The sequence below is a fragment of the Melanerpes formicivorus genome, unplaced genomic scaffold (assembly GCF_026170545.1).
Source record: "Melanerpes formicivorus ecotype bairdi unplaced genomic scaffold, bMelFor1.0.p_v2 SCAF_23, whole genome shotgun sequence".
Classification (NCBI taxonomy): Eukaryota; Metazoa; Chordata; class Aves; order Piciformes; family Picidae; genus Melanerpes; species Melanerpes formicivorus.
The window spans coordinates 6,174,921-6,201,934 of record NW_027142375.1 but is presented as its reverse complement, the minus strand read 5'-3'; the positions used below and the strand labels follow the sequence as shown (position 1 = coordinate 6,201,934).

The following is a 27,014-nucleotide window of genomic DNA, read 5'->3' as shown; positions in this document are numbered from 1 at the left end:
AAAAAAGAAAAAAGAAAAAAGGAAAAAAGGAAAAAGGAAAAAAGGAAAAAGGAAAAAAGAAAAAAGAAAAAAAGAAAAAAGAAAAAAGAAAAAAGAAAAAAGAAAAAAGAAAAAAGAAAAAATAAAAAATAAAAAGAAAAAAGAAAAAAGAAAAAAGAAAAAAAAAAGAAAAAAGAAAAAAGAAAAAAGAAAAAAGAAAAAAGAAAAAAGAAAAAAAGAAAAAAGAAAAAGAAAAAAGAAAAAAATAAAAAAATAAAAAAGAAAAAAGAAAAAAAAAAAGAAAAAAAGAGAAAAGAAAAAAGAAAAAAAAACAAACTTGAGAAATTGCAAATTATAGCAAATAAATAATAATGAGGTACAAGAAGCTGTGTAGCTCAAATTCAACATTCATAAAGCTATTGAATTTGCAGAAACTTCAACCTCCTTTGAAGATAAAACCAACATGAAAAGTAACTTCTTCTCCCTCTTCACAGGGATCTAGCACATCTGCCTTCAGCATTTCAGAATTTAGCATAGCTTTGTAGCTGTACAAATGATTGTGCTTTTCTGTTCTCTTAACAGGCATTCAGAATTCCTTATTTGTTCTGTATTATTAAGCCAGGTAGCAGCAGGAAAAATGATGCTGCTCCACCCTTTGACCCAGAAAGCAAGAAACAGTAATTCACTTACCTGGGAAAACCAGCAACTGGAATTAGATGTAACCAAACAAGCCTTGTTATGGCAAATGAGACCAACCTGGAGTATATTCTTTTACCATCAAGTTTAAATGTGCAAGACCCAAACAAGGCCTACTTCTGTGAGGTTTGACAACTAGCATTAAGGCAATACTCTTCACTATGCTATATATTAAGAAGAGAAGGACTCCTCTGTGGCATTAGAGCCATAAGTTTTTTATTCTGTTTAAGCAAATTACTATTAAAACACATTTAGGGAAAGTAAAAAGATGCTCTGATCACCTAGAATCTATTGCAAATGTATGCTGTATTTTCACTTAGTTGTGCAAAGATACCAGAAGTTAACAGTTCCATTCTGAAAGGCAAAATTATCCTTCCTGAAAAGTTTACAGTTCAAATATACATGATGGAGAAAGCATGAGATAAAGGAAGATATTCCCTACTTGAGAACATGAAGTACCACTCCAAGATCATGGGGAAAGAAATTCATTTAACTGTAAACTGAAACTAGATTTCTTGAGCAACACAAGAGCTCTCCTTTCTTTGGGACAGCTGTTCTATTACATTTCAGATTTATTAGTCACATTAGGAGACAAGAGTTCCTGGAAAAACTGACATAAAAATGGGATATAAGATTCCAGCAGAATCATACCAAGGCATTCAGGTAAACAGGTGTGATCAGGAAAGCTCAGAAAAGAGTAATTTATCCCAGAATACATCTAAAGCTTCTCTAACGAAATCATAAGTCACCATCGCTGGAGGTGCTCAGGAGGAGACTTGACAGGGTGCTTGGTTGCATGGTTTAGTTGGTTGGGTGGTGTTGGATGATAGGTTGGACGTGAAGATCTTGAAGGTCTCTTCCAACCTGGTTTATTCTACTCTATTCTAAATACAAGATTACCTTCTCTAAGACCTTGAGCATCCAAAAAGCACTGCAATAAGATTTGGCTGTATCCTCTACCCACAAGATCAAGCCCTGTACTGTAGGTTTTTAGGTTTCACTGGAAGTGGTTTTCAGCATACAGGACACACTGCACCTCATTTTAGCAGAACACATACTCTGTGCTGAATTAGTCTAGGTACAGTTCAAAGAAATGGAACTGAAAAACCCAGCTCTTAAGGAATTAGGTGCTGGTAGAATTTGGAACTTTATGTTAATCCTTCTCACCACTCACTTGTGTTCTCTGCTCCCTCAGTTCACTGAAATGACCTTCAAATGAAAATCAGGGCATCCTACAAAACGTTCTTTTCTGCAGTGGTCAGAATGTTTGACCTAACAGATACAGCAAATTAGTCAGCATTACATGACATGACTAATTTTTCCTCTTACATTATTGCTGACAATTGCACGTTTGCCAAGCTATTTTTCTTTTGTTTTGCTATCTGATATACTCGGACATAATCATTTGTCCACATCCGAAAATCCACGGTAAAAAGTTTCTGTGTAATCACTGTCATGCTGGAAGACACGAAACAAAACTGTATCAGTACTTGCATTGCTCTATTTACAGCTCACCTCCAGGAGCCTTCAAACATTGCTTTCTTGCAGACTCATACTATCCTGTACGAGGCAGCAGGTGATAACATGCAGAGTGAGAGCAAAACTTTTGCTTAATACAAATACCCAAATGAATAAAGAAGATATCATGTGCAAGTTGGGGGGAAAAGTGGTGAGGCAAGTTAATTTTTAATGTAAAAATAAATAAAAATTAAAGAGCATTCCAGAGGATTCCAACAAACCAAAAGCCCCCTCAAGAACACCTTTACACATTCTGCACTATTTTGATACCCCTGCTAAAGAAAACTGAACTGTTCTCACTCAGGTCTGGTTGAAGACACCTTCCTCCTCCCCCTCCCCTGCCTTTCCCCCCCCCCCCCCCCCCCAGTGTCTAAGCAAAACTTGGAATCTCAAAGTTATCTTCTTATTCATTGGGTTACTTTACTCACTTACTTTTAGCCAGTCACAAGTCACAAAGTAAAAAGAAAAATAAGATTAAAAACTCAACTCTACCTTTAACTTCTTTAACTTCTTCATAAATGCTATCATCTACTGATTCACTGCTCACTTGTCCAACATCATCATATTCTTCTTCCTCCACCTCCTCCTCAGGAATTGTATCAGATTCCACATCTATGTAACAGCAGGTTGAAAAGTTAAGATTTACTAGGAAAAAAAAGCCTAGGCAGAAACTTATGCAAAATGAAAACAATTCTTCTGTGACCTGATGCTTACCAAACCTTCTATTTATTTTCTTATACCGTTCTTAAGGGAGAGCTTTCAAGCTACATTAGTATTCTTGGAGAAAACAAAAAAAAAGTTGCAAAAGGAAAACAGTCATAGAAAAGTTGCATGGTTGGAAATTTTGCTATTCAAAATTTGGACAAGGGGGTCTCTTCTGCCAAGCAACCAGCACCAGAACAACAGGACACAGTCTCAACCTGCACCAGGGGAGGTTCAGACTGGATGTTAGGAGGAAGTTCTACACAGAGAGAGTGATTGCCCATTGGAATGTGATGCCCAGGGAGGTGGTGGAGTCACCATCCCTGGAGGTGTTTAGGAGGAGACTTGATAGGGTGCTTGGTTGCATGGTTTATTTGATTAGATGATGTTGGATGATAGGTTGGATGCGATGATCTTGAAGGTCTCTTCCAACCTGGTCTGGTCTGGTCTATTCTACTTCTATTCTATTCTATTCTATTCTATTCTATTCTATTCTATTCTATTCTATTCTATTCTATTCTATTCTATTCTACTCTACTCTACTCTACTCTATTTTATACTACATATGCAAACATCACAGGAACATTAACTGATAGAACTACCATCAGTATGCAGCATTGGCAATAAAAGCTACTGCTCTACTGGCTGGCTTACCTTGAATTACAAATTTGATTTGCTGAACCCATTCCTCTGCTTCTTTGGGAGTGGCAGCTGTAAACTATTAAAAGTTTATTAATAACTACTTGCAGTAATGACAAAAACACAACTACAATTTCATTAGCAATTAGAAAAGGGGACTGTAGCATTCTCATCACTTCCTTGAGAAACCATTAGTAATTCTTTTCATGTCTTCTGGTACTTTTCTTGCAAGGATGCTTCTTATAATGTACAGCTAATTTTGACAAATTTACGTAATTGAAGGAGAGGATGATGGATTTGAAACTCTGATCAGCAGCTGGCAGCTGTGCAGAAAAAAAGCTGCTTCTCTTCATCAATGTCAAAGCCAGAACTGATGAACAAAATTTGCCCTTGACAATTAGAAGACACCCATGAATTTCTTTAGACTGCTGGGTACAGTTTCCTTAAAAATGTTCTTGTCAGACTCCAACACACTACCTGACAGCTTAATTAACTGGCTTTCAACTGCAATCTCAGATATTTAAAACTTATTAAACTTACATTCCATATTGATGTCTATCTGATAGATCTCTGAATTGCACAGCTGATATGTGCCTTTACGTAGAGTTTTCCCGGCAAAGCCACGACCAACGCACGGTGGATTTAACACTGATACATATTTTAAATTCCTTTTATTTCCACCATTTAATTCAGCCGAGAAATCCCACAGACATACTATTTAACAGATATTAAAATGGGACCATTGAAATGACCAATAGATAAAGATGATAGATTTCCTCCCTTTTGCCCAAAATAGAGAGATAATATTTGAACACGAAATGTACGACACAAGCAAGTGAGGATTTCCTCTCTTTTTTTTTTGCATTGAGATGTCAGAGGAAGTTATTTTACAGCAATGTTAATTCAGTAACTGGGATTGTAATGGCTTTATCATTTTAATTTCAAGCCAACATAGGGGGGGGGGAAAAAAAAGTCCAACCTGATAAATGCGTTTATCAGCAGCGAAGATTTCAAAACAGCAATCTTTCTTCGAATCCTTCCGGAGGCTATTATTCATTCTGACGGTGTAGCCCTCTAAGGCAAATTCACCTTTCTGTTGTTTGTCTGTTGGAGATAAAAGCCAAAGTTAGAGCTTCATTTACAACACTAAACGCAAGCAGCTCAGCAGGTTATAATTTATTCAGATTTTGTTTTGTGTTTCATGATTTTTTAACGGAGAACAGGGAGGGTTTGAGCCAAATGATGAAGTGATGCTTCTGGAGATGAAGCTTTGTTTTTGAGTTAGATGTACGCAAAAGTACATTTTTCTCCAGGATGCCTAAGGAATTCCACAGGGGAATGATTGCAGATGGTGGTCTTATTTAGTAAGAACTACATTACGACACTTGTATCTAGGGAAAGCCAAGAACTGGAACTTGCAAGACACATTTTCTATAAATCAGTGTCTCTTTCAGGTTCAGTGAACGAAGGGGAAAACCTGTCTAGCTCAGAACTTGCTGAGCTCCCTCCTGAACTAACCACTTCACTCAAAAAAATAAACTTCAAACTCCTTTTTAAGCAATTGGAAAAGCTTCTTTTCACATTCTCCCAACCACTCCCAGATGTGCCTCCTTTCCACATGGCAGAAATACAGAATGGATTTTGTTATAAATTCAGGTGTGCGTTCCAAAAGCATTTATCTCAACACAGCAAATGTTTAATTAGGTAATAAAAGTACTGAGCCCTACCACAGTTTATTATGCAGAGCCATGTGGTTGTTTTGAAGGCAATTCTACTTCTCAAAGGTTCTGGTTTATAAAAGTATCACTTAGAACAGGCCTGAGTTTAAACACACTGCAGGCTGGGCAAGCGGCACCTGTATGCTCCTTCTGAGATCTTCAGACCTAACCCCACATCTGATTTTATGTGCTCTGGCATGTTTTGGAGAATATTAAAAACAAGCCAAAAAAAGTAAAAGTAATTCAGGTTTGCAATTTCTGTAGATCACAGTGCAGCCTTCAAGTGAAGATAGGTATCATCAGGCACATTTTGCTCAGGCGAACAAAGAACAAAGTGCAGTTGCAGATGAAAGGAACTGCCATTAAGTGTGGGAGATTTTTCCAGGGTATAGAAAAGCATTAATTAGCAATAAACATCAGACCCAACAGAATTACCACACAGAACTACTTTAAGTATTGATGAGCAGAACTTAGGTGCAAATTGGGCATCCATTGCTCATAGTTGTCACTGAAGGAAGAAAATTTCCACAGTAGGTAAACCAGGAAAAATTAACCGTTCTCAACATAAAAAGCATGTATTTTTTTTCCACCCCTGAGAGAGCAAAAATTGGCTAGCACAGCAATATGAACATCAAGGGACACAAAGGCAGTCATCATACAGATACTCTTGCTAGTTATCTTCTATGCACATAGACACAAATTCTTAGTCCTTCCACCTTTTCATGAACTCTCATCCAGGGCAAGTGAATACCACACAATGAAATTATATGAAAAAATCCAGGGCTCTGTTCTATTTTCTCTTATATTCCTTTCCCTGACAGTAAGTTTTATTATGTCTTAAGTACTAATGATACAGTACTAATATTTTATATTTGCTCAATCTTCCACCCCTCTATCAAGCACCACAGAGATGCAAAATTCATGGGATCACACCAAGGCAGATATTAAAAATAATAACTTGCAATAAGTTAACTAGGTCCCCTTTTAATGAAATTCATTCCTGCTTAGCCATTTTATTGTTCCCTCAGTCGTGACCTCAGGGAGAAGATGAAGTGAAACACATTAATTTCTCACTCTCCCATGCTGGAGGTTTATCAAAACCCAAGAAGATAGGAGCATGCAGGCAGAATAAACAAACACCAGGTTCAAAAGATAAAAGCATTTTCTCAAGAGAAAAATGAGGCAAGTATTCAAATTTAGTCTCTTGGATTATTTCTGAGACTGCTTCTCTGTGACATGTATGATCCCTTCTACAGTATTAGATTTTACAGAGCTGATCCCAGATGATCTCTGTACTGATACTCATTCTCTCAGAGAAAACAGAAAGATGCTGTACATTGCACTGGACGTAGAATGTGGTGCATGGCACACCATTTGATTGTTTTATTGTTTATGCTGTCTTTGTCTTATCTCTCTGAACATGCAGTTCCAGTGCTAATGAAAATTACCTGAATGTACCCCCACACACACACATATACAAAAAAAAGTACATATCCTTTGCTATTAAACTCTTTTACTGACCTCTATAGCAACAGACTCCTCACAGCCTACTCATAGCATTACTTTTGCTTCTGATTGTCTGTGCAGTAAAGTACCTCTGACTAAAGTCCAGTGTAGCATGCTTAAAATGTTGACCATGAGGAAATCTGGAGACAATGAGACACTTCACAGCCCTCACCTAGAACACATTAAAGTTGAGAGAAAGACTCTCAGTGTGCATTCACACTCCCTGTGGCAGCAACCCAGAGATAAGATCTAGTATGTCCTGAGAAATTGCTCCAAAAATACTGAATGGTAGGATAGAGGTCAGCTATAGCTCATCTGCATGCTCTGCTGGTGACAAGCAATCATAGAATGCTAGGGGCTGGATGAAACATTCATAGATCATCAAGTCCAACCCCCTACAAAGCAGGACCACTTAGGGCAGGTCACACAGGAACATGTCCAGATGGGTTTTGAAGATCTCTAAAGGAGACTCCACAGTCTCTCTAGGCAGTCTTTTCCAGTGGTCTACAAATCACTGTTGCTACTGTAGAATACACCTTTTCAGGTAGGACTGGAGACTGAAGGCAGGGCCATCTTGTGATCATCTCAACTTCATTTAACAGCAAAGGCTTGCAGATAATTAAGTGTGCTGACAGAGTTGGGCTTTCCGTTTAACGCTGCCCTGTGAAGTTAGTGCTACGGTGACTTTGGTGAAGTTTCACATTCAGAACTATACAATATATCAGAAATACTTTCAGGAGACTACACTTTAGAAAGAGTTAAACAATTTTTGATGTTTAAAAACTTTCAGGACAAAATTAGATACAGTTGGTTTTCCTATTTATATTAGATGTAGTTGTTTCAGGAGGCTTAAAAGTAGCTTCTGAAAGCATATTTGCATTACAGAGATTTCACTCTCATTTTGAAGCCCCAAATCAGAACTGGAGTTTTGCTTAGGCAGGAACCCAACAGCATACCTAGAAGGAACTACTAAGAGACATGGATGGAATACACTTCTTTGAAGAGCAACAGCATTCCTGCTGCCCCTTGTTTTCTCCAGACAGGATTATGCAGTTCAGCAACTGGAAATTAAGTTGTCCCAGAACCACATAAAACAGAACTGCAAAAAGTGTAATACTATCAGTCTTCATCTTTTTGCTCTCATCTCCTTCTCCTCCTCTTCCCTTATCCCCATAGCTGGCACACAACAGAAAAATTAGTCTAGATCTGAATAGAAACATTTTGCAGCAGGAATTTAAAACTGTGAAAAAGCTAGCACAACAGAGTGGACTAATTTTCATGTAAGTCAAAACTACTACACAGATACTTGAGAGAAATAATTACAGGGCACTCTCTTTAAAACAGAGAAAAATACAGCTCTGAATGAAATTTGAGAACCACTTTAAACATTTCTCTTACATATAAACTTCAGTCTTCCTAAAAAATGTGGTATATTTTTAACAACAGAAACAGGGCCAATATTATACTGGGGCAAGGGGAGGGAAGAGTCTCAAGGGAAACTGAGAAAAAGTGTCATGAAGTAACCTTGCATAACTGAGTCCATGGGAACTTTTAAAACAAAGAAGGGCAAACCTTCAGTAGGGTCTTGAAATGATTGGGTTGTAAATTTGAGGCCTAAGGCGGTGTACCCATATTATTAGCACATGTAAAAAGAATTAGTGCGTTCTGACGAGCAGAGAGGGCTCCAGCGGTAGAAAGCAAAGAAGTCACAAAGAAAGGCCTAAGGAACAAAGGCAAACAGAACGATTTCAGAGCGCGGCATGTATAAATACTATTAGACTCAGTAATTTAGCTATCTTCCCCTTGAAATTAGGAGCCTGTAAGATCTTATGCTTTACATGGCTTCATGCTAAACATAGTTTCACAGACTTTTCCAGATGCAGGATGTCTGCTTTCTAAAAATAGTACGTGTCAGTATCCCCAAAATGGTAATTCCTTTTCCAGCTTTTGGAACAATCCTTCCCAAACATGTGCACAGGAGTTCTTCCATTTTAGATGGCAGATCTGAAATGTAATTGATCTCTTTGTTTGCTTTTTTTTCTCTCCTTCTTTAATCTAGTCCTCTGAAATTTTTAAATGTAAAAAAAAAAAAAGGAAAAAAAAAAGAAAGAAAAGAAATGGAGGCAGTGATTGAAACACACTGTTTAGTGCACCAGTTTGTTTATATTCAGTTGGACTACACTTAATAGTCATTTTTTAATTAACACACTATTAGCATCAAGCATGCCTTTCAAGGTCTGGATTTAACATTCTCACAGCAGAAGATTCATTACTCATTAGGTAGATGCCTTTGTCATCACCTTGCTACAGTAAAGTCCTATTGAACATTCACAACTCCTGCAGCTTTCAGTTATGGATTCTGTCAAAAGTCAAGTCTAAACTAAACAAGGAGTTTTGCCATTCCCATGTTCAGAGAGGGAAGACTGAAAGAAGGATGTTAGCAGCTGAAAACAAAATGATAGTTCAGCAGTTTTCCAGTGGGTTTGTGTATCTTTTCTCACTTCTAGGAGAAATTTGTGAGCGTAGCATATGGCAGAAATTCCAGTAGCTGGGTTAGGCAAGTCACTACAACAGACTTGCAAATGCAGTTCTAACTGGGCTTCCCTCTCCCCTAATATTGTTCAGTCACCAAGTTCTTGAAAAACATTACAAAAGATCCTCTTTTGCACAAGTAGAAGTAGCCCATCCATCAGCCTGGTCATCCATATCTCACTATTCAGAGAAACACAAAAAAAAATCATATCTATTTTAACAATAACAATTAGAAAGTATAAGAAATGCAAACTTTTCTAAAAGCCTCTGAATTACTGGCAGGCAGACAGGGTGATGCCATTTTCAAGTTGTAAAAATGAAAATAAATTTATAGTGTCCATTACTAGGGCAATGATGTTATCAATTACTGTCTTGCTAAATATTTAGCTGATCTCTCCAGCTGGCCGAGACAGAAGGACGTATAACATTGTGGCCTAGTGAGCAAGAAGCAATGAAGCTACACATTCATTTATAAAGCAACAAATGAACTACCCTGCTTCAGGTGCACTTTGAGGTTGAAACGATCAGCCACGGCACCTCGGTGCTTGAGTTGACATAAACTGCCAGAAATCAAAGAGAAAAACAATATGCAAACAGGCATCCAACTCAGGATGCAAGAGAATGGAAGCAAAGAAAAGGACTATAAAAGGTTTATGGAAGGAGAGACTATGAAAATGAGGATCAGGCAAGCTTCTGGAAATTCAAGCCAGCTCTGACATTTCAACGTGCTTCTCTGCAATGATGTGGGCCACATGCTGGCAACAGCTATTGCAGCACAAGCACAGAAATATATATGCACATCATCTAGTACCCACTTCTGACATCTAATTAGGTCAAACGTTTAAGCCCTGTTCCTCCATATACTCTGCCTATCACTGGTCAGGGAAGAAAATGTAGGTGATTGGCTTAAACCTGTCTACTGGCTAAATAACATTGTTTCACTATCCAATGCTGCACCAAAATAGGAGGAGAAAAGGGTAACAAGACACTCATCAGCCTGCAGGCACCACAACTGTTCAAAGGATGCTTGTAAACTCTCTGGTGAACATACACAAACAGTGATTTACTGTATTTCCACAGGCTTTAGTGTGTACTCTGTTCTCCTAAACCAGGCCTCATATTTTTCACCTTTCACTTCTAAATAATTTATTTTGGAACTTTTCCTTACATGAGTTTGTGAGATTTATACACTTCCATACTTCTTGCTTTCCCAGTGTAAAAGAGAGAAAGGAAGAGAGAGAGAGAGGGAAAGAAAGAGAGAAAGGAAGGAAGGGAGGAAGGGAGGAAGGGAGGAAGGGAGGAAGGGAGGAAGGGAGGAAGGGAGGAAGGGAGGAAGGAAGGAAGGAAGGAAGGAAGGAAGGAAGGAAGGAAGGAAGGAAGGAAGGAAGGAAGGAAGGAAGGAAGGAAGGAAGGAAGGAAGGAAGGAAGGAAGGAAGGAAGGAAGGAAGGAAGGAAGGAAGGAAGGAAGGAAGGAAGGAAGGAAGGAAGGAAGGAAGGAAGGAGAGAAAGAGAGAAAGAGAGAAAGAGAGAAAGAGAGAAAGAGAGAAAGAGAGAAAGAGAGAAAGAGAGAAAGAGAGAAAGAGAGAAAGAAAGAAAGAAAGAAAGAAAGAAAGAAAGAAAGAAAGAAAGAAAGAAAGAAAGAAAGAAAGAAAGAAAGAAAGAGAAAGAGAAAGAAAGAAAGAGAAAGAGAGAGAGAAAGGAAGAAAGAGAAAGAGAAAGAAATCTACAGAAGCTAACAAAAAGGCATCCTATAACCTCTCATTTAGTTACATTGACACTGATACTTAGGCATGAAAATCAAACCCTGGCCAACAGAACACACACTGCACCAGACACAAAGTGCCCTTCACAGATTATTCACCTACATGCCTATTTTTTAAAACATGCACAACACAAAAGAAGCCAAGCAGGACCTAGAAATGCCTGCTGCCTCTCTGCATTACGTTCCACAGCACAGGCACCAGCACTCCATTACCCACTAAAAGTGACGCAGAGCGCAGGACTGAGCACATATGGAATCTCTGTCTCTCTTCAAACCGGGTTTACATCAACGAGGGGGAATTTTCCTGCTGTGTAAATCAGCCCTGTCAGAAATGAGGGCCCAGCTGATACAAAACATCTGCAGACACTGCACAGGCTACAGCAGACCAGCATCATTTAGACAGATGCCATCCCAACAATTCAGGAGCTGGCAGCAATCGGCATGCAGCCACCCAGTTGCACACTTCACCCCTGTTCTACAGTTGGGAAGAACATACACAGATTTGTTGCATGGAGCAAGTTATCTGGTACAGCATCAAAGGCCACTGCCTAACAAAAAGAGCCCCAATACTGGGGCCATTATAGTGGGAGTGAAAACAGTTCCAAGTTCTTTTGGTGACTAAACACCAAATCTCAGGATTGTCTCTCATCCACACTGACAATCCACATCTAAACAGCAGCACACATAGAATAGAATAGAATAGAATAGAATAGAATAGAATAGAATAGAATAGAATAGAATAGAATAGAATAGAATAGAATAGAATAGAATAGACCAGACCAGGTTGGAAGAGACCTTCAAGATCATCACGTCCAACCTATCACCCAACACCACCTAATCAACTAACCCATGTAACCAAGCACCCTGTCAAGTCTCCTCCTGAACACCTCCAGTGACGGCAACTCCACCACCTCCCCAGGCAGCCCATTCCAACGGGCAATCACTCTCTCTGTGTAAAACTTCCTCCTGACCTCCAGCCTGAACTTCCCCTGGCGCAGCCTGAGACTGTGTCCTCTTGTTCTGGTGCTGGCTGTCTGGGAGAAGAGACCAACCTCTGCCTGTTTACAACCCCCCTTCAGGTAGTTGTAGAGAGCAACATTTTCAACCACCAGGACAGCTCAATTTCAAAAGTACACTAGTTTGCCATGGAACTACAGCAGTTGCTGGTATCCAGTTCCCTCACAATTCCTAGCAATTAGCTTCTGTATTGGAGCAGGGAGCTCTATGTATTACAGCAGCAGAAGGCTGAAGAAAGCATCTCTGACCAGCCTAGAAAAAAAGCCTTTATTCTTCAGTGCACATTTCTGGAGTTACTGTTAGTCATCCCAGAACTGCAGGCTGTATAAATAGATGGCACAAGAGAATTTTCCAGAGAAACAAATAAATCATTACTGATAAATCAGTGCTATGCCACACCTACTCAGATTTTTTTAATGAAGATTGTTTATGTTTTTGAATCCTGATCCATCTGTAAATCCCAAGGCAAAAGAAAAGAGGAAAAGGGATTTAGCAGATATACTAGCAAAACCCTGGAAATTGAGAATATGACAGGAAACTGTAGCAAGATGAAAACTGAATTACAATTATAATCCTGTTTTACTTATTTTGTTTTCAGTGAGTCAACATATTGAAGACTTAAACTAAAATGGCCAAATTAAACCAATCACAGAATTGTCAGGGTTGGAAGGGACCTCAAGGATCATCCAGTTCCACCTACCCCTGCAATGGGCAGGAACACCTCACACTAGATCAGGTTGCCCAGAGCCACATCCAGCCTCGTCATAAAAACATCATGGGGTGAGGCTTCTACCACCTCCCTGGGCAACCCGTTCCAGTGTCTCACCACCCTCATGATGAAGAACTTCTTCCTGACATCTAATCTAAATCTACCCTCCCCTAGCTTGGATATATTTCCCCTAGTCCTATCACTACCTGACACCCTAAAAAGTCCCTCAACAGCTTTCTTGCAGGGCCCCTTCAGATACTAGAAAGCCACAATAGCATCTCCTCTTCAAACTGAACAGCTCCAACCCGCTCAGCCTGTTCTCGTAGAAGAGGTGCTCCAGCCTTCTGATCATCCTTGTAGCCCTTCTCTGGACACATTCCAGCACGTCCAGATCCTTCTTGTAATAGGGGTTCCACAACTGGACACAGTACTCCAGGTGGGGTCTCACCAGAGCTGAGTAGAGGGGGAGAATCACCTCCCTCGACCTGCTGGTCACACTTCTCTGCATGCAGCCCAGGATCTGATTGGCTTTCTGGGCTGCAAGTGCACATTGAGAGCTCATGTTGAGCTTATCATCCACCAGCACCCCCAAGCCTCTCAGGGCTGCTTTCCAGCCAGCCAGTCAGTCTCTGTCCAAATGTTTTATTTGACTGTCAGTTATAAAATTTCCAAGTGATATCCCAGCATTTATGACAGATTAATTCTAAACTGGCCACTAGAAGTTAAAAGTCATCTTCAGAAGCTAGTTTTAGTCAGCATTACTGGCTTTTAGTTAAATATATGACTTCATTTCTACTTTTTCAGAACATAAGCTATTTAGGAAGAAACACAGAACTCCACTATGCTTTTTTTTTGGGGGGGTAACATTTTCCTGGACAGAACCATCTTTACAGAACTCAGAAGGCATAATTGCTGGAGGATGTTTTAAAACTAAAATCCTACTTTGACAGACGGAACATTTTCTGTCCAGTAAATCAATTGAGTACCAGCACATTATCAGACCTAATGGCTAGCTGTTATTGATGCACAAAGTAGCTTTAGAAGTAACTTAGTCTTTTCTCCTCAGTTCCCCCTGCTTTAGAATATAAGCACATTACTTACAGATTCTGAGAAATATTTCCACATTTTTAAAATTCATAACATCTGCTTTCTTCAGATGACCTTAGATTTGCAGCTTCCAACTCCATCACAGTTTTTTGATACTCTTCTGTCTATTACAAGGTCATTTTTAGTGTTTATCATCATTATTGTCATTACCTTTGTCGCTTCCATAGTAATAGAAGACAGCCTTGCTGACAACGCACCAACGCTTCTGCCATTCAAAGCCAAGAAAACTGTGCTCTGCAATTAAGACAATTTGTGTTACATCACTTCCTCATTATTGAGCACACATACATTGTTTCCTAAGGAAAGGTAACAAAATCTGGGTACAAAGAAGGGAAAAGCATGGCATTGAGAATAGGATCACAGGATGTCAGTGGTTGGAAGGGACCTTCAAAGATCATCGAGTCCAATCCCCCTGCCAGAGCAGGACCACAGAATCTAGCACAGGTTACACAAGAATGCATCCAGATGGGTCTTGAAAGTCTCCAGAGAAGGAGACTCCACAACCTCTCTCGAGAGCCTGTTCCAGTGCTCTGTGACTCTCACAGTGAAGAAGTTCCTCCTCAGGTTGAGGTGGAACCTCCTGTGCTGTAGCTTATATCCATTGCCCCTTGTCCTATCCCAGGGGTAAACTGAGCAGAGCCTGTCTCCTCCCTCTTGACACTCAGCCCTCAGATATTTATAAACATTTATTAAATCCCCTCTCAGTCTTCTCATCTCCAGACTCCAGGTCTCTCAGCCTCTCCTCACATGGCACATGCTGCAGTCACTTAATCATCCTGATAGCTCTCTGTTGGACTCTCTCCAGCAGATCCTTGTCCCTCTTGAACTGGAGAGCCCAAAACTGGATGCAATATTCCAGGTGAGGTCTCACCAGAGCAGAGTAAAGGAGGAGGAGAACATCCTTGGATCTACTGGACACACTCCTCTTAATGCACCCCAGGAGCCCATTGGCCTTCTTGGCCACAATGGCACATTGCTGTCCCATGGATAACTTATTGTCCACCAGGACTCCCAGGTTCTTCTCCATAGGACTGCTCTCCAGCAGCAGGAAATTTGAAATAAAAATTGGTGGCAAGAAAACAAATGGGAATTTGAAATCATATAAAGAGAGAAGTGATAGGTAACATTAAATACAAGGAAGTAATGAACAACTTCCTAAATATTTCCTAGAGTTATTGCAGCATTAAGTGGGTATTAAAATGACAATATAAGATGTATTGAATCTGGATAAAATATTGACTGAATCAAAGCCGAGATCAATACTTGCCCTCTTGAAGGAAAATAAATCTCAATGCTCCCTGGAACATGAAGTCAACACATGGTACTTTTACTTATATTCTTAGTGTTTTCTGTAAAAATATCTAAAACTCTCTGAATTATGGCTGACAGTGGACGTTCACCACATAATTTGGGTTTTTTAGTCAATAAAGAAATAGGATTTTCTTCTCATACCACAGGAGCAATTCTGTGCTGGGCTTCTTTTGCATAATAATGCTTCAACATTTCAGCTTTCACTCCATCCTATTTACCACTCCTGTCCAAAGTTATTTGTGCATGTAGCATCAAAGAATGGCACACAGGCCTCCTAGATATAAACTATGCACTTGTTTTCACCCAGACAGACTTACCTTTTCTCCGTTTTTCCAGGTATCCGGCCTTCAGAACAAGCTGAAGATCCTGAGCTGCAATAGGACCAAAGCGTTTCCCTGAAAGGAAAAACAAAATGCTGTAAAGCAGTGATTTTTAATAAAAATGCAGCATTTCTGAGAAAAATAGTAACAGTAATGAATGTATGGATCCTACAGTCTCAATGTGCATGGCCTACTGGAAAAAAATCATTCTAAAAGCTACTGTGACAGATTATTTTAAGTACAAGTACCTGCTAAATATAAATGTCAGTGCTGTGAGTGCCTCAGAAGGTAAAAAATATCACAGAATCACAGAAAGTTATGGGCTGGAAGGGACCTGGAAAGATCATCCAGTCCAAACCCCTTGCCAAAGCAGGATCACCTATACCAGGTCACATAGGAACGCATCCAGATGGGTTTTGGATATCTCCAGAGAGAGGGACTCCACAACCCCCCTGGGCAGTTCCAGTGTTCTGTCACCCTCACAGTGAAAAAAATTTTCCTCAGAACTTCCATGGAATTAAACAAGCTACAGAAACTTAGAAAACATTGGTTTGTGTTCTGAATGTGGACAGTAAAGCAAGTTGGATAATGAAAGCAGTAAGTTCTCAAAACGCAAACAAATCCAAGTATCACACTTGAATACAAATGAGGAATGGGGGAGGTTTAGGCTGAAGGTTAGGAGGAAGTTTTACAGAGAGAGAGTGATTGCCCATTGGAATGGGCTGCCCGAGGAGGTGGTGGAGTCGCCATCACTGGAGGTGTTCAGGAGGAGACTTGATAGGGTGCTTGGTTGCATGGTTTACTTGTTTGGGTGGTGTTGGATGATAGGTTGGATACGATGACCTCAAAGATCTCTTCCAACCTTATCTGGTCTGGTCTATTCCATTCCATTCCATTCCATTCAATTCCATTCCATTCCATTCAGAAAAAGAGTGATGCTTACTATTGCCTAATTTGCAGTATGACACAAAAGTACTGCCTGTAAGGTCTATGAGGTGATCCTGAATAGACCAAAGACAACACAAATAGATCTACAAAACTGTTGATCTACAGATGCTATTTTTATCTTTTGTAGAACATGGCTTCACCTGGAAAATGGCATGTCCCAGTGTATTTTTCTCAGCTGCTAATTCATAACTAGAAGCATGGGACTGACCAGTTGACCCTGCTTTGACTTAAAATAGGAATCTACATGTTAAAAACTGCATCTTCTTGCCTGCAGCCTTTCCCTCCTAAAGCAAGAGATTTATGGTTTATATGAAACTCCTTGTATTAAGAACAAGAGTATGTTGGATGTGTCTAATAAGTTATATATATATATATATATATATATATATAAAAAAAATATGTATGTAATATGTATATATATAACATATATGTAATACTGTTTTCCACAAGCAAAAAAGCAGAACCAATTCTGTTGCTGTGCTGCAGAATTTTGCAGAACCATGTGAGCATCACAGTGAAGTTCCTACTGCTTTTTATCATCAAATGTTCATAAGGATCCCTGTATGCAGAGAGCAAGTTTTCAAGTGTCTTAAAGAGCGGACAGAAACAAGTTTACTCCCAAAAGAAGCAAAATAAAGATCCTCTCACTGAATTGGAAAGAAATACAGAATTATATTGAAAAATACACAGGAAAACACAGAATACATGAATCCTTAACATCCAGCACATATACAGGATACATGAAAAAAACCCAAAAACCTTCCCCCAACCAGACTATACCACAAATCCCAGTGCTCATTTCCTCCCTCATCCTGTTGTCTCCCTTCCATTAGGCATAAGCAGGCCAATATTGCACAGGGAAAATTAGTTAGGCCTCTGAAGGCAACAATTTATCAAAATGTATGTAATCCCATTGTGTTCCACCAATAAAAACACTCAAAAAAGGGATTGATATCAACAGACAACCCCTTTAAACCATGCAGCCTGACCCTGAACCAAGAATGCTTTCTCTGAAAAGCAATACCAGCTTCCTGGATTTGTAGGTTGTCCCTTAAAACAGATTGGTTTGGCTTGGGGTTTGTTATTTATGGTTTTTCTTTTCTTTTGGGTTGGGTTGGGTTTTTTATTGTGTTTTGGTTGGTTGGTTTTGTTGATTTTGTTTTGTTGTGGTGGTGGTGTTGTTTAAACTGGTGTCCGCAAATAAGTGTTTATGGTATCACAGTATCACCAAGGTTGGAAGAGACCTCAAAGATCATCGAGTCCAACCTGTCACCACAGACCTCACGACTAGACCATGGCACCAAGTGCCACGTCCAATCCTCTCTTGAACACCTCCAGGGATGGTGACTCCACCACCTCCCTGGGCAGCCCATTCCAGTGATGAATGACTCTCTTGGTGAAGAACTTTGTCCTCACCTCGAGCCTAAACTTCCCCTGGTGCAGCTTGAGACTGTGTCCCCTTTTTCTGGTAGTCTTATTTAAGTACAGAATACAGTTGTGAGAGGAAAAAGACAAGAAAAAACCCCACAGGAACATGCAAAGAGTGTTATCTTTTTGAAGTATGACAATACCTGAAATGAGAATGTAGTCCTCAGATAACACAATTGGCTCGTTTGACAGCAAAATATTTTGTTGGGTACCATAAGGCAGTAGATAGAATTTTTGACATTTCCAGTGAATTTTTGAATTAGTATTATATTTAAAGATCAGGAGTACACTAGGTATTCTTTCACTTTCTGTGGGATTCTTACTACTGTGTTAAAACTACAAGAGTTATTGTCTGCACATACACGCATTACAAAATGATGCAGCTGTCCCTCCTTGTTTGATAACATGCAACCACTGGGCAACATTAAATGAGAACTTAACATAAAGATACTCACTGGTATTTATTAGGTTTAATTGTTACTTCAAAAGATGATCTAACCATGATGACAGTAGTGGGGGAGCCAAAAAGTTTGCAAACGTACATAGTGTGCTGCTTTATATTGGTCATTGGGAGGCATCAGTGTGCAACACTTAGTGCTTTGCCTCAACCAGTAGGGCTCATTTTAGAACTGTATCCCCACAGATGTGGAAGCCATAAAACCTAAATAAACAAACAAACAAAACCAGTTCCCTCATATTTTTAGATTTAAGAATTTCAGCCTCTATTTGGATCTAATTTTATATGTTATTGTTTGTTTTCATTTGGGTTTTGATGAGTAAACTTGCAAGTGATCATTTAGTGAACAGTTCAATCAAAGGGGAGATACAGTCCCACAGAAGTCCATGCTTTGGAGACTCCTTATCATTCTGTCTGTAGGTAGAAACTCATCTAATCTGACTACTATCATGTCAAAATTCCATTCTCAATCTTGCTGATTCTGCTGAGACAAGTCAGGATGCATTTGAGGACAGCATTTTCTGAAACTACATTTCTTTTGCACAGAGTACTGGAGACTTGTGAGAAAAGAACCTGAATGGGAATAAAAGGCAGTTTCCACTGCTCTGATGACACTGTAGATAGAAGTCCTCCTACTACCCTCAACCTGTGAAGAAGCCAGCTTCTTTTTGTGTTCCTCAAAGCAACTCAAGCAGTAACTCCACTAAACAAGCAGCAGCTGGGCATCCCCACCACCACTCACAATCTGCAGGTAGCTGAAGCAGAAACAGATCATGTGCATATTATCATCCTTCTGTTATAGAAGCCTGGGAACCAAAAAATATAATGGAACTTTAGTGGAAGGGCAGGAGAAACAGACCAAATGGTAATCTCCCAGGACACATACAGCTGTACATGAAAGAAGCAGCATAAATCTGACTAAATTCCTTCTTTCATTGCCCTGTACCTCCAGAAGGAAGGGGAGGGAGAATAAGTAGCATGGAAAGTATAAAGGAAAGGGAAAAAACTACCTCCTCTCAGATTCTCATTAACTGCATGTGTTGTGCATATGTGGCAGGAAGAAGGCACAAACATAAATATACTCTCTCTGTACTGCAACAAAAAAAATGAGGGCAAGAAAGGAGAATGACAACTTCCTTATAGCTACTGCCTAGGGTCAGCATGGAAGGCTCCTAAACTGTGATACCTTTCTAATTCCTTTTTTTTTCCTTTTTTTGTAATTGCTTTACTCTCTTGTTCACATTTCAAACAGGATTCAGAGTGAACTGCAATCCCTAGATGTGGGAACTCCCAGCTGAAAGTTTGGCCATGCATAGCAGGTTGTTTTTCATAGTAGCTGTCAAACAAAATATTGCTTCCCCATGCATTTGAAACAGATCAGGCTTGGCACAAATATATATGTATGAAATTTATAAGAATAAAATAAGTATCACTGAAGTAGAGCTTTGTTAGGGTAAAGGAGTATTTGTTTACATTACACTAGCAACTGAGATCAGAGACTCATTAGTTGGCTAGGGCTTGGGACTTTGAGTAAGAAACACCCTTCTGCAAATAACCTATTTAAAACAGAGCAAGACTGACAAGAAAGCAAGCACTGCTGTATTTTTTCCTGAAGAACTATGAAGCAAATGAAGCAACTTATTTCAAATCACATAGTCCTTTAGAGTTTAGAGCTCTGAATTCCCAAATGTTACACTCCCATGCACATCCAAGCACGTCTTCAGGACAAGCAATATTTTCCTTTCCCTCATGGATGCCAGTGAATTTCATTTTCCACTGATTTCAGTGGAGATGGTCCACATGAAATGAAAGGCAGAGCTGCAAGATAGCACCTAATGGTATTCACTTTCTCGGGCGTCTCTGTGTTGGTTGTTCAGATACTTATGGTCAGGCTGACTACCAGAGCAGAGCAAAATTTCTCTCCAAACAAACCAGACAAGCAGAGACCACCATCATCTTCCCACTTACTTCCTACCCTTGTATGATCTGTTTCCAGATGTGCCTCAAAGAGTTAAAAATGAAGTTGTTAAAAGGGCCCATAGTCTTCCTTGGTTTCCCTTTTAGTACACCGTAGTTTCTGAAGCCAATTTTAAATGTCAGAGTGGCACTGCGAGTCAAAAACTGCTCTGTAGCCTGAGATTGTGTGAGTGTACATATTGAGAGAGGTATAATCATTGCTCCTGTGTAGCTTCTTTCCAGACCTTATTTCTGTTATATCATTGCCCTGACAATGGGGCAAGCACAAAGCTGAGGATACACACGCACACACACGTCTCCTTTATATTCCCAAGCTTCTACTGCACAAATAACATCCTGAACCTTACTCTTTTGATGTAAAAATCAGATCAATACTATCCAATATTGGGGATATTATTATCTTGCATCCCAGTATAAAATATACAGAGGGAGATCCATCTGCTTAACATTAAGGGTTTTCCTTCTTTCTTGACCACCCACTCATAGCTGACTCTCCCACAATAATTTCCCTTCCTATCCTGGTGGGAATTACCTCAGTGTATTCCAAACTAAAATCTGCAATCCATGCTCCATATGCACGTTCCCAGACTGATGTGTACAAAGGTCATCAAAAGACCAGACCAAAATATTTATGAGTCCTAAACCTTCAAGTTTTAGAGAAAAGCAAATTACACATATAATGCACCAGGCTCTTCCTCTTGGTTCTAGGCACTCTTGTGCCAAGTGAGCAGCTGGCAGTTATTATAATGCTATTGCTGCCAGGCTACAAATTCCTCCAGTGAGAAGAAAATGAAATGCTCTCACTCAAGCATAAAGGCAGCTTTTCTACCAGTCAGACTTCAGAAAAACATGAAGGTTATTAACATAGGTGTACTAATGTACAGGTTCCACTGCACAAGCCCAGTGGATCTCCTGACTTCAGAAAGACTTCAGACTTATGGCACGGCTACAATTTTTGCAGCTTGGCAATAAGGCAGCAAAAAGCCTGAATGATGTAATTTTGCACTCCACTGCAATAACGAATTTGGCCCACTACTTAAAAACAGTTTCATCAGTGTCACTTCACATGAGAAAACATGAAATTCAACTATAACCCAGGGCATTTTGATTTTTGGAGGACCCAAAGGTGTTAAAATTTCATCCTGTATACAAAAGCAATGAAACAAACCCAGGCTGCATTATTCTGCAATGTATATCAATAGGACATTTTGTTTGTTTGTTCCTTCAATGTGGGCTAAGGGATACATAAAGCAAGAAGTAATTAGAGGTTAATGCATTCTAAAGAGGTGCTTAGCATGTTTATGGGAAGTTAAACAGGCAAAGTCGAGTGTAATTCAGTAACAGCTAAGTGGTTGATTACAGCTTGCATCCCTAGTAGAGGACTAGGTTTAACTCCTATAACGGTAAAGACTTCTTGCTCAAATAAGAATTTTTTGTTCTTCAGGTGTTGTGAAAGAAAACTTCTAGGACAAAAATATGTTAACTTGATTTCAAGGAGAAAACAGCAATTCCTTTATTTTTTTAATGTTCATTTAACTAAAAAACAAAACACTATTATTGAAAATTATTTTTACTTCCTTTTTACTGCATTAAAAATAAATAAATAAATCAAACCATTCCTGTTTCAATCGCTGTTAGTAAAAGCTTTGATATCAGCTGGAAAAGAGAAAAGGTAAAAATGCTGCCAGTACGAAAAACTTCTCTGGCAATCTACTATGGAACTGGATATTCCTCCAAAAACTGAGAGCTGCTGCTTTAAGTACCAAAATATCCTGTAAAATGCAGAAAATAGAGGGTGTAGTCCTTCAGCTCAGGGCTTTCACGATATCTCTTAGGCTGCGATTCTAAGCTGGTTTACAGAAAATATTTGTGTTAAAGTTGAGCAAACGAGGAGTAATGCTTTTAGCAACACAAAAAAAAAGTATTTTCATCTTCTTTCCTCCCCTCCCATCCTCCTCTTCTTCATATCTGTCCATTTCATTTTGATCTGGATATACAGCACTTACGCATCTTTAATAGCTGCGACAGAGGGATTCAATTATCTTTGCATCTGTACATAGCAGTACACTGGGGTCACATCTGTTGCACAAGCACTCTGAATCTAGGCTAAAGAGGAGGTGTTTTACTTTCATATATGAATCCTCTCCCTACTTTTTCTCTTCTTCAGTAAAAAGCAAAGATTAATGTATACAACCCTTTCTTTACAAAAAAAAATAAATAGTAATTCCTAGAGTCTTCTGATTAAGGAAAAGTTGTAAGTAGGAAGATCCCATAAGGTCTCATTAGCTTCATCAACTGTCTTGAATACTTTCACAGAGACCACTCCAGTACTTTGCAAATGTAGGAGTCTAGTAGCTCTGAATTAGTTTCACAGGCAAGACTCAAATGATACACATTAAATGAAACATCTTTTATTCAGGGGAATGAAGTGAAAATGTTTAGCTTTTGAAACATTGGTTCAAGAAAAGTTAGCATTTTGGTCTTCAAAGTGCTTGGTCCAAAGACTGTCTAGCCTATGAAGTTTTGCTCTCCAGCTATCCCCAGCATCCATCATTGTGTTCTCTAATAGTTTACACAGAGTAACTTGCCTTGATATATGCCTTTAAGAAGAGCCAGCAGTGTATTTTATTAAAGATACCTAAGGCAGTGTCATCTGCTTCTAGTTTTTATTCTAATTTGGGATATGTCGTAGGGTTGGAAGGGTAAGGCCCAAAAGCCTCCTCCCTCCCCCCTGTAAAGTAAAGGGAAAGAAAATTGAAGGGAAAGGAAAAAACCAACTCACAGCTGAATTAGCCAAGCAGTGGATCTGTATATTTACAAAGCAATGTAGGATATGCAGGGGAATGTATACAAATTTACAATATTTACAATATATACAAAGATATACAATAAAGTAACACAGAAATGAGAGTTCCCCCCCCTGCTGAGGGGGTTCCCCACCTCCGCTCTCCCCCTCTCTCCCCCTTTTCCCCAGAGTGGGTTAGAAAGAGAGAGAAAGAGAAAAAAAGGTTAGAAGCAGTTTGTGTTAATTGGAAAGGAGTTAATACAGGCCTTGGTAGCTTGTCGGTTTCAAGGCCAAAGCCTTGGCCGAAAGACCAGGACAGAGAGCTGCTGCCCTGCAGAGGAGCGGAAGCAAGACTGAAGATAAAGTGCCGGAATGCCCAGGATACCCTCCTGCACTCCCAGTTCAGAAGGTGCTTCCTCCCACTTTACCAATGAAATTAGTTTAGATCCGTCTTTTTTGTTTACCAACTTCCGTCCACCATATTCCCTTTCTTAAGGGGACGGTCTCAACCGGTGACAGGATATGAAGTTTGTGTTACTAATGCTAATACTACACCCTCAGGGGCTTAGGTGTTGTGTATTTCTTCTCAACTCCTCCCTTGCAAGAAAAGTGGTATGAGCATTTCTCCTTCTTCCAATAACCTCAGGAGAGGGCAGTGAGACAGGCAGCCTTAAAAACCTTGTGACATACTCTTTACAGAAATATTTAATTATTTCAAGTAGTTAGCATGCTTAAGATCTGTCTCTTTGCCATTTTCATTTAGCCTCTAACTGTGTATTTAGATATCTTAAATAAAATTTGCGAGAAAAAATCTTACATCTATGTCTTCCCTATCTTCATCTGATTTCTGAGTGAAGTTTTAGTAGTAGTTGTAACATACTTCATTTCATAGAATGGTTTGGGTTGGAAGGGACCTTAGAGATCATCTTCTTCCAACTCCCCTGCCATGGCAGGGGCACTTTCTACTGGATCATGTTGCTCAAAGCCCCATCCAGCCTGGCTTTGAACACTTCATGGGATGGGACATACAAAACTTCTCTGGGCCATCTGTTCCAGCACCTCACCATCACCATAGTGAAGAATTCCTTCCTTAAGTCTAACCTAAATCTACCCTTGTTCAATTTAAAGCTGTTATCCCTTGTCCTATCTCTACATGCTCTTGTAAAAATTCCTTCTTCAGCTTTCCTACAGGCCCACTTTCACTGCTGGAAGGACACTGTAAGGTTTCCCTGGAGCCTTCTCTTCTCCAGGCTGAACAACCCTCAACTCTTTCGGTTTGTCTTCATGAGAGGTGCTCCAACCCTCTTATCATTTTCATGGCCCTTCTTTGAACTTAGTCCAACAGGTCCATCTTATACCGGGGGCTCCAGACCTGAACACAATACTCCAAGTGGGGGTATCACAAGAGCAAAGTAGAGGAGGAGAATCATCTCCCTCAACCTGATGGTCATACTTCTTTCGATGCCAAGGACATGGTTGCCTTTCTGGGATGCAAATACACGTTGCCAGGTCATGTTCAGCTTCTCATGAACTGACACCCCCAAGTCCTTTCCCTCAGAGCTGCTCTTAATCCATTCTCCATACAGTCTGCATTTGTGAAACACAACTCATCACTGGTCTCCACTTGGACATCAAGCCATTGACTGCAACTCTTCAAGTGCAACCATCCAGACAATCCTTTATTCACCATGTGGTCCATCCATCAAATCCACGTGTCTCCAATTCAGAGAGAGAGACATCATGCAGGACAGTGTCAAATGCTTTGCACAAGTCCAGGTAGTCTTTGAGAAAAAAATTTCTACAATAAATTACAGGAGTCAGCCAGTCCAACTCCATTCACCAGGATCCAGCCTAATTGAATTATCCTGGATAATGCACTCCTCATCCAAACTTAACTTTGAATTTATAAACCAATATTGTCCTGCCTTATGCATTCTTCTGTTGGCTTTCAAAGCCAACTTACCGTTACCCTTTTGCATCTCTTCATAACACTGAGAGGAACTGATGGGTTTCACCCATCCACGGCAGGGGGGTTGGAACTAGATGATCCTTGTGGTCCCTTCCAACCGTGAATGATACTATGATACCCCTTGATCCAGATTTGAGTTTCACATAGGTAATTATTCAAACTTCACCAAAAAAAACACCAATGTCATGTTTTCTGCTGAGAGCAGACATTATCCTCCAGGGTTAAAAAGGGCCCACTGCATGTTTCACATGAGCAGCCTTCCCATTTCTGCTGTTTCTCAAAGATTCTGAGGGAAGAAGACAGAAAGAGGATACAGCAGTAAAGAGAGTGTCTCTTGTAAAAGGTCTGCCGCGTGTGCCACTGTAAAACAAGCCGTAGAAATGTAAAAGTTGTGCTTACATCTCTCCATGGACCATTAAATTTTAATCACTCATTCCAGCAAGAGACAGAAAGGTTTCAGTCACTCAGAGGCCCAAACTTCAGCTAACAGAAAAGTCTCTCAATTGTGGAGACTGACAATACAAATTTTGCATATGCAACAAGAAGCTCAGCTTCCTACTTTGTTATGAGAAATAAAGTCTGCAGGAAAACACAAAGATAAAAACAATGCCTCTGCATTGCAGATAGAAGTAAGTCAAAACAGACCATCGTGGATCAATTAGGGGTACTGGAAATTCTCATGAAATGATGTAGGCAAGCTGAAATTTCCCAGCATCGTCTCACAGACAAGCACACACATCCAATTTTGATTAGAAACTGTAAGTAAAGATTCCGAATATCAAGATGATAGCTGAACCACAGAAGGTCCTGTTAGCTAATCAAAGAAAATTAAAAGGCCAAGAATAAAGAGTCTACAGCTGGAGTATGAACAGCACGATGTCAAATCGCATATGGATAGCATCTTTAACCACATCATGTTTCCTGTATTCCCAGATGACTAACAGGGGGGAAAAAAGTCCTATAGGTTTACCGAACAGCAAGTTAAAAGTCAGCATTTAATATGTTCAGGTTAAAAAAAAAATAATACCAATTTTCAGTTCAACATCTAAAACATCTGGAGAAGGTGATACTACAATACAGCTGCACACTGCAGTGAAATACTATTTTTAAATAGCCACCTGGTAAGCAAAAGAATCCCTTGGAAAGAACCACATCACAGTATCACAGTATCACAGTATAACTAAGGTAGGAAGAGACCTCGAGGATCATCGAGTCCAACCTATCAACACAGACCTCATGACTAGACCATGGCACCAAGTGCCACGTCCAATCTCCTCTTGAACGCCTCCAGGGACGGTGACTCCACCACCTCCCTGGGCAGCACATTCCAATGATGAACGACTCCCTCGGTGAAGAACTTTCTCCTTACCTCGAGTCTAAACCTTCCCTGACGCAGCTTGAGACTGCGTCCCCTTGTCCTGGTGCTGGTTGCCTGGGAGAAGAGACCAACCCCTTCCTGGCTACAACCACCTTTCAGGTAGTTGTAGAGGGCAATGAGGTCTCCCCTGAGCCTTCTCTTCTCCAGGCTACACAATCCCAGCTCCCTCAGCCTCTCCTCAAAGGGCTTGTGCTCAAGGCCTCTCCCCAGCCTTGTTGCCCTTCTCTGGACATGTTCAAGTGTTTCGATGTCCTTCTTAAACTGAGGGGCCCGGAACTGGACACAGGACTCAAGGTGTGGCCTAACCAGTGCAGAGTACAGGGGCACAATGACTTCCCTGCTCCTGCTGGCCACATTATTCCTAATGCAGGCCAGGATGCCATTGGCCCTCTTGGCCACCTGGGCACACTGCTGGCTTATATTCAGGCAGCTGTCGATCAGCACCCCCAGGTCCCTCTCCATTTGGGAGCTCTCAGCCACTCTGACCCCAGCCTGTAGCTCTGCATGGGATTGCCGTAGCCAAAGTGCAGCACTCGGCACTTGGACTTGTTAAATG

The 27,014-nt window shown here is 40.1% G+C and overlaps 1 protein-coding gene across 1 annotated transcript in view; it reads right to left on the bottom strand.

The window, feature by feature from the left end:
- Positions 1–2,612: 2,612 nt before the first annotated feature.
- SKAP2 (src kinase associated phosphoprotein 2) overlaps positions 2,613–27,014 on the bottom strand; it is a 90,951-nt gene continuing 66,549 nt past the window's right edge. Inside the window, exons 5-9 of the mRNA XM_068152539.1 lie at positions 15,514–15,591; positions 14,036–14,119; positions 4,514–4,638; positions 3,550–3,613; positions 2,613–2,805 (exon numbers count right to left, since the gene is read on the bottom strand). Of these exons, the coding sequence (XP_068008640.1) occupies positions 2,636–2,805; positions 3,550–3,613; positions 4,514–4,638; positions 14,036–14,119; positions 15,514–15,591 (521 nt within the window). The 3' untranslated portion in view covers positions 2,613–2,635. The remainder of the gene's footprint in view (positions 2,806–3,549; positions 3,614–4,513; positions 4,639–14,035; positions 14,120–15,513; positions 15,592–27,014) is intronic.